Source organism: Cajanus cajan, chromosome 5 (assembly GCF_000230855.2).
Source record: "Cajanus cajan strain Asha chromosome 5, NIPB_CcT2T_4, whole genome shotgun sequence".
NCBI classification, from domain to species: Eukaryota; Viridiplantae; Streptophyta; class Magnoliopsida; order Fabales; family Fabaceae; genus Cajanus; species Cajanus cajan.
The window spans coordinates 45,859,876-45,872,604 of record NC_138521.1 but is presented as its reverse complement, the minus strand read 5'-3'; the positions used below and the strand labels follow the sequence as shown (position 1 = coordinate 45,872,604).

The 12,729-nt window shown below is 39.1% G+C and overlaps 2 protein-coding genes across 2 annotated transcripts; one reads left to right on the top strand and one right to left on the bottom strand.

Moving 5' to 3' along the window:
- Positions 1-4,714: 4,714 nt before the first annotated feature.
- LOC109818769 (uncharacterized) lies at positions 4,715-5,170 on the bottom strand. Its single transcript, XM_020384297.2, has one exon. The coding sequence runs from the start codon at positions 5,168-5,170 to the stop codon at positions 4,715-4,717; it is 456 nt and encodes a 151-aa protein (XP_020239886.2).
- Positions 5,171-7,388: 2,218 nt separating this feature from the next.
- Positions 7,389-11,359, top strand: LOC109807923 (3-hydroxy-3-methylglutaryl-coenzyme A reductase 1). Its single transcript, XM_020370653.3, has 4 exons — positions 7,389-8,683; positions 9,252-9,433; positions 9,539-9,885; positions 10,603-11,359. The coding sequence occupies exons 1-4, from the start codon at positions 7,611-7,613 to the stop codon at positions 10,843-10,845; spliced, it is 1,845 nt and encodes a 614-aa protein (XP_020226242.2). The 5' UTR covers positions 7,389-7,610; the 3' UTR covers positions 10,846-11,359.
- Positions 11,360-12,729: the final 1,370 nt, after the last annotated feature.

Sequence of the window (12,729 nt, the reverse complement as noted above, 5' to 3'; positions counted from 1 at the left end):
TGCCTTAGTTCACCGTCGACGGAAAAATTCACTTTTTGCTATACCACTCTTATTTCTAAAGTTAGGGTGAGATGGCCCCTTACCGAGTGTGAAAAGGGGGTGCTTAGGTCTTTGGGTGTTGCCCCGACCCAACTTCACCCAAATAGTTGGGCTTTTGTGCGGGGTTTTGAGATCTTGTGCACTGGGCTTGGCATAACCCCGACTGTAGATAAGTTCTTCTATTTCTTCGAGAGTAGGACCAACAAACGTAGCAGTTGGGTGTCTGTTAGTGGGGTCTCGGGTCGGGGTTTGTTGTCGTTGTTCCAATCGTCCTATAAGGACTTCAAAAAATCATTTTTTTCGAATTCGTAGCCTACCTGGTCATGAAAATGTGTTAGAGGGGTTTCCTTTGTACTGGAACTAGAATACAATAGCATTTGGTGGGCTAGATTCCGAAAGGCTCTGCGAGAGTGATCAGATTGACGTTAAGAAACTCGAAGATTTGAAAACCTTATTCAATACTGGGAAACTTCTAGACCTAGAGAGTAGGCCGCAAGAATTGAAAATATATATAGGTATACTACTGTTTGAACACCCAAAAATGCTCCTTTCCCTTTTAATGTTTCGTTCTTAAGTTAACTTGTTGATGTGTCTTTGTAGGGAGGATGGCTAGTATGAGCAACCGAGAAATGATAAGACTATGGAAGCAGCAAAAGGTTTCTGAGGCAGTTGTAGTGGGAGAGTCGGCTACCGAGAAGGTTGCGGACACTGGTAGTCCCGTAGTGAAGTCGAAGACCATCGGCGAGACCCCGCAGAAACGCCGTCGTGAGACCGACAAGTCCATCTCGGTGGTCAACTTGGAGACTGTCATGGCCACTGAGACGGATAAAGACAACACAGAGGTTCAATCTGCCGAGAGGACCCTGAGTGCCTGTCTTGGGGAGAATTGGGAACCGGTGAATTATGGCACTGATCGTAGCAATGTGGCCTCTTTCTGGGACGAGAAGTTCAACCATAGTGCCCACCTCCGAGGCACCGACCTGCTAGAGGGTGACCGAGACGATTTGGAGAAGATGAGTGCTTTCACTATTGCCAAGGGCGTCGAATCACTTACCAATCGTCTCTTGGCTCTCTTGTTGATCAACGAAGACAAAATTCGCGGCTTAGTGAAGGAGACTAAGTTGCAAGGAAAAAGGATTGTTTCCTTAGAGGAAAGTTTGAACAAGAGTAAGGCTGAGCTCAAGTGGGTATCTACTGAGCGAGATAGGCTACTGGAAGGTCGCCGTGTTTTTGAGGACGAGAAACAGGCCTGGGCGGCGGAGAAGGTTGCAATGGAGAAGGATTTGGAGGATGCTCGCCTATCGCGAGAAAAATATGCCAATGCTGCCCAAACCTTCGAGAGTGATGTGGCGAGTATGAAGGCCGAGATTGAGAAGTTGCAAGCTGACGCCCATGCTATCAAAATGGATTCACTGAAGAAGTTTACGCAAGGTTTTGATGCGGCGACTTCTCAGATAAAATTTCTGCATGCCGATCTCGACATTGGGGGAATGGGCTACTTGAAGGAGATTGTGAATGGTGAACTGGTGGATCCTCCCGAGGATGACTGAGTGCTGCCTCATAATGTTGTTTTTACCTTTACATTTTCATGTTTTTTGTTGATGGTTTGTATGGACTATTGTGACCCTTTGCTTTTATAAAAATCTGTGTGTTTCCTTTGATATGAGTTGAGATATGAGTTGAGTGACTTGGTGCGTGCGAAAATATTGATCCTTTGCCGGCCAATTGCAAAATTTTTTCTAAGTTAAAAAAAAAATGAATACCAGAGCGTCTAATCGCCCATACTCCGACTAGAAAAATTGCAGAATTTTTTCTAAGTTACAATGAATAGCAAGGCATGTAGTCGCCCAAAATCCGACTAGCAAAAATTGCAGAGTTTTTTCTAAGTTAAAATGAATACCAAGGCATCTAATCGCCAAAAATCCGACTAAAAAAAATCGAAGAATTTTTTCTAAGTTAAAATGAATAGCAAGGCATGTAGTCGCCCAAAATCCGACTAGCAAAAATTGCAGTTTTTTCTAAGTTAAAATGATTACCAAGGCATCTAATCTCCAAAAATCCGACTAAAAAAATCGAAGAATTTTTTCAAAGTTAAAATGAATAGCAAGGCATGTAGTCGCCCAAAATCTGACTAGAAAAAATTGCAAAATTTTTTCTAAGTTAAAATGAATACCAAGGCATCTAATCGCCAAAAATCCGACTAAAAAAATCGAAGAATTTTTTCTAAGTTAAAGAATGAATACCAAGGCATTAGTGGAATTTATCCATGCGAATGGTCGTCCAAATACCGAGTCGAAGAGAGTAGTGGAATTTATCTAAAAGTTGATCCTCAGCGCGAGAAGTCGTCCAAATACCGAATGAAATAATGGGGAATTTTTCCTAATTTTCTTGACTCGACGACATACTTTTCCGATTGTCCCTTGCCACTACATTTTTTTTTTGAAAGGAATCCGATGCGACCTGCTTGGAAAAATTCCGATTGTGACAATCACGAGTTTGTCTTCGAGTTATTTATACTCGCCCAGTCGGACTTTTGCCGACAATCACGAGTTTGTCTTCGAGTTATTTATACTCGCCTAGTCGGACTTTTGCCGACAATCACGAGTTTGTCTTCGAGTTATTTATACTCGCCCAATCGAAATTTTACCGATCAATCACTAGTTTGGTCTTCGAGTTATTTATACTCGCCCAGTCGAATTTTTACCGATCAATCACGAGTTTGGTCTTCGAGTTATTTATACTCGCCCAGTCGGATTTTTACCGATCAATCACGAGTTTGGTCTTCGAGTTATTTATACTCGCCCAGTCGGATTTTTACCGATCAATCACGAGTTTGGTCTTCGAGTTATTTATACTCGCCCAGTCGGATTTTTCCCGATCAATCACGAGTTTGGTCTTCGAGTTATTTATACTCGCCCAGTCGAATTTTTACCAATCAATCACGAGTTTGGTCTTCGAGTTATTTATACTCGCCTAGTCAGAATTTTACCGATTAATCATGAGTTTGGTCTTCGAGTTATTTATACTCGCCCAGTCAGATTTTTACCGATCAATCACGAGTTTGGTCTTCGAGTTATTTATACTCGCCCAGTCGGATTTTTACCGATCAATCACGAGTTTGTCTTCAAGTTATTTATAGTCGCCCAGTCGGAATTTTTACCGATCAATCACGAGTTTGGTCTTCGAGTTATTTATACTCGCCTAGTCAGAATTTTACCGATCAATCACGAGTTTGGTCTTCGAGTTATTTATACTCGCCCAGTCAGATTTTTACCGATCAATCACGAGTTTGGTCTTCGAGTTATTTATACTCGCCCAGTCGGATTTTTACCGATCAATCACGAGTTTGTCTTCGAGTTATTTATACTCGCCCAGTCAGAATTTTACCGATCAATCACGAGTTTGGTCTTCGAGTTATTTATACTCGTCCAGTGAGATTTTTACCGATCAATCACGAGTTTGGTCTTCGAGTTATTTATACTCGCCCAGTCGGAATTTTTACCGATCAATCACGAGTTTGGTCTTCGAGTTATTTATACTCGCCTAGTCAGAATTTTACCGATCAATCACGAGTTTGGTCTTCGAGTTATTTATACTTGCCCAGTCGAATTTTTACCGATCAATCACGAGTTTGGTCTTCGACTTATTTATACTCGCCCAGTCGGATTTTTACCGATCAATCATGAGTTTGGTCTGAGAGTTATTTATACTCGCCCAGTCGGATTTTTACCGATCAATCACGAGTTTGTCTTCGAGTTATTTATACTCGCCCAGTCGGAATTTTTACCGATCAATCACGAGTTTGGTCTTCGAGTTATTTATACTCGCCTAGTCAGAATTTTACCGATCAATCACGAGTTTGGTCTTCGAGTTATTTATACTCGCCCAATCAGATTTTTACCGATCAATCACGATTTTGGTCTTCGAGTTATTTATACTCGCCCAGTCGGATTTTTACCGATCAATCACGAGTTTGTCTTCGAGTTATTTATACTCGCCTAGTCGGAATTTTACCGATCAATCACGAGTTTGGTCTTCGAGTTATTTATACTCGCCCAGTCGGATTTTTACCGATCAATCACGAGTTTGGTCTTTGAGTTATTTATACTCGCCCAGTCGGATTTTTACCAATCAATCACGAGTTTGGTCTTCGAATTATTTATACTCGCCCAGTCGGAATTTTACCGATCAATCACGAGTTTGGTCTTCGAGTTATTTATACTCGCCCAGTCGGATTTTTACCGATCAATCACGAGTTTGGTCTTCGAGTTATTTATACTCGCCCAGTCGGATTTTTACCAATCAATCACGAGTTTGGTCTTCGAATTATTTATACTCGCCGAGTCAGATTTTTACCGATCAATCACGAGTTTGTCTTCGAGTTATTTATACTCGCCCAGTCGGATTTTTACTGATCAATCACGAGTTTGGTCTTCGAGTTATTTATACTCGCCCAGTCGGATTTTTACCGATCAATCACGAGTTTGGTCTTCGAGTTATTTATACTCGCCCAGTCAGATTTTTACCGATCAATCATGAGTTTGTGGTGCCTTCAAAATAACACATGTTAGAAATCATATAAGATAAATAAGGGATGATGTTTATTAGGATTCAGGAATTATTGGTTTGCGGTGCCTCATTAAAAACCTTCTCAACAAAAAACCTTTTCACATTTTTATATGGAATAAAAATCTCTTGGGACGACCCCAGCTTCTCGGCTTTCAGCTGCCCTTTTGTTGATTTGTCCCTCCTCCGTCTTGATGTGACTCGAGGCGAAAGATCTCACCTCCGACATCGTTTGACAACTCGCTTTCTCTAGTGCGATGTCGAAAGCTCCAGACCTTAAGCCCTTCTGGAACGCGATGACTGCCATCCTTTCATCCAAGGACGTTATACTCAAGGCGACCTCATTGAACCTTTGTAGAAAGTCCTTTAACGACTCCTCCCGCTGCTGTTTGAGATCGAACAAGTCCGACGTGATCGGTGGTTTCTTCTTGTTAGCGGCGAACTGTGTCATGAAGAGCCGACTAAAGACATCAAAGTCGGTGATTGATCGGTTAGGGAGACCACTAAACCAATCCAGTGCTTCTTTTTTGAGTGTACCCATGAATAGTTTGCAGCGGACTTCCATACTTCCTCCACAAATCAACATTTGAGCGCGAAAATTCGTCAAGTGCTGACTGGGATCCTGAGTTCCATCAAAAGGTTCGACTTGGGGAATCCGATGATCCCTCGGGATGGTCTCGGCCTCTATGGCCTCCGAAAAAGGTCAAAAATTCCTGGGGACTTCCATCATGACATCTTCCTCCACCGTCCTGGCGTTGGCCGTTATCATAGCTTGCATCTCGTCCGCCCGCCTCCTAATCTCCTCGTTTTCTCGTTGAATAGCCTCTTCTCTCTCCCTGGATCGCGCATTCTCCTCCCTCAATCCGTTGATCAATGCCATCATCTCCTCCATGGTAGGGTGTTGTGAGTCGCTGTTGGATGTGCCGCCTCTCGCCATGGTAAAGTGCGGGTTCTCCTGTGTTACTTAGGGCGTAGGAAAAGTTTCACCGTAGCCCCACGGTGGGCGCCAAAATGTTCCGGCCAAAGGGTGGACTAGGGTTTTTTCCTAGATCGTGCCTTAGAGCCAGAGCATTCAAAAGTGTAATCTGCCTTCTCAACTCTAGGGTTTTGGGTTTTATGGTGAGTTGTTCGTGGGCCTCTTGGACCCCGAGGATCAATGGATTTTCCTAACCATTCTTATCACGTCGATGCGGGATTAGCGGGAACGAACTTAGTCGGGATCCGACCGACAGGGCCTATACTGAAAGTCCAGCGAGGTACATGCCGAGCGGTCCCCTTGTAGGCGAGAAGAATCGAGCTTGCCAGGTCAAGTCGGGCCATGACCGAATAGGCTCGTACTGAGCCCTCCTCCGGGTTGATGCCAAAAAGGAGATCGCGGTCGCCTTATTTCCGAGTGCCCCTAAGGCGAGAAGGTTTAGGGCCTGGAGGCCTAGTCGGGTAATTGTCGAGTGTAGGGACGTTAACACTATCACCATTAAGGAGATCAAGTCGGTCCATGACCGAGACGATACAATTGTCATTCATGATCTTGTTAAGATAAGTAACGATAATTCAAATTTATCCAAATATAAAATTTTAAATAATTTTTTATTCAATTTGGTCTTATTATTTTTAAAATATTTAATTTGGTCATCTAATTTTCAATTTTTTTTTAATGTTGTTCTGATATAATTTTATTAACGTCATTAGTGTTAATATGGACGAAAGTATAACATTCACTTTTTTTAAAAAATAAATAAAGGACTAAATTGAATCCTTTAAAAATAGTGGGAATAAATTGCTTCCTAAAAATAAATAGAATGATTAAAAATATAATTTATCCTATTATCTTTAATTAAAAATTATTGATGTTTGCTTAAAATTAGAGAAAAGATCAAATTATTCTAAGTAACTCTTGATAAAGTTACTTCACTCGATAACTTATGATGAGTGTTGAATTTCAATAATTCAATCGTTAAATTAAATTTTTTTAATATATAGATCAAGTCTACAAAATTTTAAAAAATTTAAAAGTTATATGATACTTTATTTCATTAATTCAAATTAATGCACACTCATAAAAATATTTTATACGATGATTGAAATTTATATAACAAAGTATTACATAATTTTCAAATTTATAGTAAATACATATAATAAATAATAAATATTTTAATTTATAAAATATCAATAGCTTAAAGAAAAATGGACTAAAACATGTATAATTTTAAGGAAAAATAGCTGTAATAATTTTCAAATAATCAGGAATAGTAGCTAACAATCTGATTAAGCATTAAAAAAAATGGCTTAACTATTTTTTAGTTTGTTAAATTTTAGGAAAATTTATTTCTAATCTCTCAACTTTAAAATTAATTATTTTAATTACTCAAATTTAAACATCACATTAACCCAACGGATGATACAGAACAATCTAAATTAAAACATCATATTAAGCTTGTGTCGAATAGCTCTTTGAAAACAAATTTAATCTGTCTTATCATGTTTTTTTTTATTGCTTTTTACTCCTTTTAATATAAGCTTCTACTCATGGTGGTTAAACGTGTGTTATGAATGATTAATTTGTAATTTTTAAATATATTATTAATGATGTGAGGAATTAAAATATATTTTTTGAAAATTAAAAATAATAATTTTAAAGTTAAGAATTTTTTTTTTTTATAAAAAAAGTCAAAATTCGTGGATTAAAAACAATTTTTATTTAAAAAAAAAAAAAAAGAGTTGTTGGCACGATTAAAAAGCAGAGGAAATGAAATGCGAGGGAGAGAATAAAAAAGGAAATAAGCGCGAGAAAGAAGGTGGCACGCTGTCCGCGTGGGCAACGGTGCAGCGCGGCAAGCTCTCTCTTTCTATAAAAAACCTTCTAAACTCTCGCCCTGCCTTTCAACTCCAATTCCAACGGTTATCGTTATCAGTTCGTTTCTCCCCCTTTTCTCTCCCTCTGACACCTTCTGGGTTTTCCATTTTCCCTCATTTCCCGCACCCGCATTATCTCATCTCCTCGGAAAATGGACGTTCGCCGGCGACCCCTCCCCTCCTCCGGCGACCGACTCAAAACCCAGAAGCTCAAGAACACCGAATCCCAATCACTCTTCCCTCTCTACCTCACCAACGCCCTCTTCTTCACGCTCTTTTTCTCCGTCGCCTACTTCCTCCTCCACCGCTGGCGCGATAAGATCCGCACCTCCATCCCCCTCCACGTCGTCACCCCGGCCGAGATTGCCGCCATCGTCTCCCTCATCGCCTCCGCCGTCTACCTCCTTGGCTTCTTCGGCGTCGCCTCCCGCGCCTCCCTCGACGAGCTCTCCGACGATGAAATCATCCTCAAAGAAGACTCCCGCGCCCCGGGCCCCTGTCCCGCGGCGCTCGTCGAGTCTTCACCGGCAAAGGCAAAACAATTTCCTCTGCAGTCATGTGTCGACAGTCTAAATGTGACAGAAAAAACTAAAATTCCTCTGTCGCATAAGACTCTCGATAGAGTTGCAGAGGAAAAAGAAGTTCCTCTGCGGCATAAAACTGTCGACAGTCTGGCGACAAAGGAGTTGTCAATTCCTTTGCCGCTAAAAACTGCTGACGTGGCAGGGCCGATTTCGTTGTCCCATGAGGACGAGGAAACCGTACAGGCGGTGCTGTCGGGGTCGGTTCCGTCGTACTCGCTGGAGTCGCGGCTGGGGGATTGCCGGCGGGCGGCGGCGATTCGGCACGAGGCGGTGCAGAGGCTGACGGGGCGGTCGCTGGAGGGTTTGCCGGTGGCGGGGTTCGACTACGAGTCGATATTGGGGCAGTGCTGCGAGATGCCGATAGGGTTTGTGCAGATTCCGGTGGGGGTGGCGGGGCCGTTGTTGTTGGACGGGGAGGAATACACTGTGCCTATGGCCACCACCGAAGGGTGTCTCGTTGCGAGCACCAACAGAGGGTGCAAGGCTATTCACGTTTCCGGTGGAGCTTCCTCTGCGTTGCTTAGGGATGGCATGACCAGAGCACCCGTTGTTCGGTTTCCCTCTGCTCAGCGTGCCGCGCAGTTGAAGTTCTTCTTGGAGGATCCTCTCAACTTCGATTCGCTCGCTGTCGTTTTCAATAAGTACTCTTCTTCTCTCTTTCTCCCACGCTTTTTACTTTTCGCCATGTTTTAATGTTGGTATTGCCAAAACCATGAGCTGATATCTCTCGTATGATTATGACCACGATAGTGATCCGCACCGTGGATATTAGGGAAAGATAACTTTAGGTTAGGCCTTTCTATTTTTTATATTATATTTATTTCGAGGTTCCATTGTTTCGTGTGAAGATTAGGGGAAAATAGTAAGCAAAGGAGTATTAATTTTTGATGCAATTTTATATTTATGATTAGGGGAGATAGTAAGCAGAGAAATATTAAGTGTTGTTTTTTTTTGGGAATTGGAGGATAAAATAGTATTTCATGCACAAGTTTTGTTGGTTGACTTAATTCTCAAGATTAGAGTATTCAGTGTGCAATAGGAGGATAAAATATTTTATGCATAAGCTATTACTTTTTGTGTTTATTGTAGGGTGTCCTTATAAATTTACCTGGGTGGAACTGTTATCACCTTTTGTTTTCAAGAATTATTACAAGCCATGATTAATAGGGGTTTTGTGAAGTTTGATTAATGTTTAATGGATCTGTGCAGGTCAAGCAGATTTGCCAGGTTACAGAGTATTCAGTGTGCTATTGCGGGCAAGAATTTGTACATGAGATTCCGTTGCAGCACTGGCGATGCCATGGGGATGAACATGGTGTCAAAAGGTGTTCAAAATGTCCTTGATTTTCTTCAGAGTGACTTCCCCGACATGGATGTTATTGGAATCTCTGGTAAACATGACTTTTATGTCTTTTTTACTTTTCTCACCTGCACTTTTCTTTGCCATGGTTGAAAGCAGTTACTGAAATTGGCACATACCCTGTTGCTTGTGTCAGGAAATTTCTGTTCAGACAAGAAAGCTGCAGCTGTGAACTGGATTGAAGGGCGTGGCAAGTCAGTGGTGTGTGAGGCTGTAATCAAGGAAGATGTGGTTAAGAAGGTATTGAAGACTAGCGTGGAGGCCCTAGTCGAGCTTAACATGCTTAAAAACCTTACAGGCTCAGCCATCGCAGGTGCTCTTGGTGGGTTCAATGCTCATGCTAGCAATATCGTGTCTGCTATCTATATTGCCACTGGTCAGGATCCTGCTCAGAATGTGGAGAGTTCTCACTGCATCACCATGATGGAAGCTGTCAATGATGGCAAGGATCTTCATATTTCTGTGACCATGCCCTCAGTTGAGGTATAATCCTTCTCTGGTCTTAAATCATGTATATGTGACCGTAGAATATTGTTTACAATGTAGTGGGGTATTTGATTGTACCGAGAGATCCAAGTTGTGGTCCCGTTACACAATATTATGTTAAGGGATTTGAATTGTGTATAAAGAAAACTTAGATTGGGAGTGGACAACCCATCTTTTTCCTTCAAATCTCCATAAGGAGATTAATTAGTCTTGGTAAACAACAAGAGATGCTCCTTGCATATGCGTATTAAAGAAGGAAAATATATATATATATATATATATATATATAAAAGCGTGCCTTGCACTTTGTTGTGTTGACACATGATTAAGGTAGTGAGCTGGTGGTTAGTCCTTCCTTTGCCAATCTTTAGATCGTGGATCCAACTCCTTGAAAATATCATCAAAAGCTAAGATTCAATGTAGAACAATCTAAGAATTATTGCTCTCAATATTTATGGGAGAGATTGATTTTACCTCAAAATTGATTCTTTCATTAGCATTGTTTTATGTATGCATTATATTTCTCTCCTTAGATAGCGGAAGGAAAGTATTTATTTGTTTGCTAGAATACTTATCAACCATGTGATGTGTAGATATTTCTTTGGGAATGAATTCAACTAAACCTGTCTTAATCTATTTTTTTAATTCATTCCTTTTTCAATTATTCTCATATCTTGCCTGAGCATAATGACAAGATCCTTCCTCATGATTCAGGTTGGTACTGTTGGAGGGGGCACACAACTCGCATCTCAGTCTGCGTGTCTTAATTTACTTGGTGTCAAGGGTGCCAATAAAGAGTCTCCAGGTGCAAATTCTAGGTTACTGGCCACCATTATAGCCGGTTCTGTCCTTGCCGGAGAGCTGTCACTCATGTCTGCAATTGCAGCTGGACAACTTGTTAAGAGTCACATGAAATACAACAGATCTAGCAGGGATATCTCTAAAGTTGCCTCGTGAGCTGGTGCAATTAACTTGTATTGGAGACTAATAAGCAAAACCATCGAATAACGACAAAAATGACAAAAAAAGGTATATTCGAGTTTCTGATGGAGTATTTAATTGATGGTGGGAGGAGTGAAGATAATCATAATCTGATGGTTTGGCATCTTCCATGAGTAAATCCAGCTCTTGAAAAGCATGTGGTTGGTTGGCATTTATTGAATATCTGCTCCGTGCGAGGCATTTTCTTTTGTGTGGATTGTTGTACAGAGGGACTTGAATTAGAGGGTGGAAGAAGGAAAGAGCCACACTCTTGGGATTGGAGTTTTATTTTAATTTTTGTTCAACAAGAAATGCATGTGTTGTTTATTCTCTTGTTTAAAGCTGATGCTTTAATGACGTGGAATTTTAGTTGTAGTTTTATGTGTTGTAATCTCCATCTTGGTAATTTGTAATTCTAGCAAGAGAAGAACAGAGATATCTCCAAATGTGATGTAGAGTTGTTAATAAAATAGTCTCTGGTTGGTCAGCATTTATCTGCGTCTCTTCTTGGTGGTTAGCATGTGCAAAATTTTTGGATCTTGTTTCTTTTAAACGTGAAAAATAAGCGTAAGACAATATGTGGGAGAGTAGTGGAAGTAAAAAAGGGGTTGCATTGTGCATATGAATAAAGTTATATTCTTAAATATTTAAAAACATAAGTTTATTTAAAAAAAATAGCATTGTTTTTCTAGAAGAAAAGGGGACTATCAAATTGGTTATCAATATCTTTTCTAAGGATAATTCTTTTCTTGCATAAAGATTAGGTGAAGTCATAATTTACTTTTTTTTTTTTAATTTAGACCATGAGTTGTGATAATAACATGTTATTGTATATAAACTGTGTAGTATGAGACTCATCTTTTACAACAAAAGTTTTTTCATTTCTTGAGCTAATAATTACTTAAAGAGTGTATTTAGAGGTTATGATTTAGAGTGAATTAGAAGAGAAGATGGATGATTTACATAAAATAAAATAAAAAAAGTTAATTTGAAGGGACTAATTTGTAAAGATTGGAAGACAAGTAAATGTGGGTCTCATAAAAAAAAAGTACCTCCTAAATAAAGGGGATTTGCATGAAATTTTAGTTAAAGACAAAAACTTGTATTTATTGGTTGCTCTATTAAATAGTGGTTGAATACAATTAAAAATATAAATTTTAAAAAATATATTTTTTTTCTTCTATTTTTTACTTAATTTTAGTCTATTAAATAATTATAAATTTCACTGTATTTTTTTATCAAATTACTTATTTTCTCTCATTCTTTGCTATTCTTCCGCTCTCCCAAACAAAGGATAAGTCAAAACACCGCTTCTTCTTATATCTTATACAATTAACTTACAAGTATTTGATATTTTTTAATTTAACTAATACTATTAATATCTTATATTTAAAAAGTAACATAAGTATCTTTTTAGACAAAATTGTTTAATTTTAAAATTAAAATTAAATAAAGTCTAAATTTAAAATTTTCTCGCTAAAGGAAGTTCTAGTATAAAAGGAAATTCCGATTTTAATGTTAGAATAATTTTTCTTACATTTTTAATTAATAAAAAAAATCTGAATATTACTTTTATAATATTTATTATAAAGTCAATAAACTTTGCCTCATGGATAACGATGTAAATTTTTTAATACTATTAATGTATTTTAATTAAATTCTTAGAAACTTAATGTAAAAGAAAATTTTATAATAATTATGTTGATCAAGCTCAAGAAGAAGAAATAACTCTAGTTGGTTTTGATGATTATCAATAAGTCTCTTAAGATTTAAGAGTGCAACTTGTAGTTGGTTTTGAGTTTTGAGTCTCTTGATAAATAAGAGTGCAAATTGTATCTTATTTTGTGTGATTTTAAGCTT

Bases quoted from the DNA above. Each gene is read 5' to 3' on its own strand.
- LOC109818769 (XM_020384297.2), bottom strand. From the start codon at position 5,170: ATGGAAGTCCGCTGCAAACTATTCATGGGTACACTCAAAAAAGAAGCA.
- LOC109807923 (XM_020370653.3), top strand. From the start codon at position 7,611: ATGGACGTTCGCCGGCGACCCCTCCCCTCCTCCGGCGACCGACTCAAA. The intron at 9,434-9,538 runs GTAAACATGACT...TGCTTGTGTCAG, and splicing joins GGATGTTATTGGAATCTCTG to GAAATTTCTGTTCAGACAAG. The intron at 9,886-10,602 runs GTATAATCCTTC...CTCATGATTCAG, and splicing joins TGACCATGCCCTCAGTTGAG to GTTGGTACTGTTGGAGGGGG.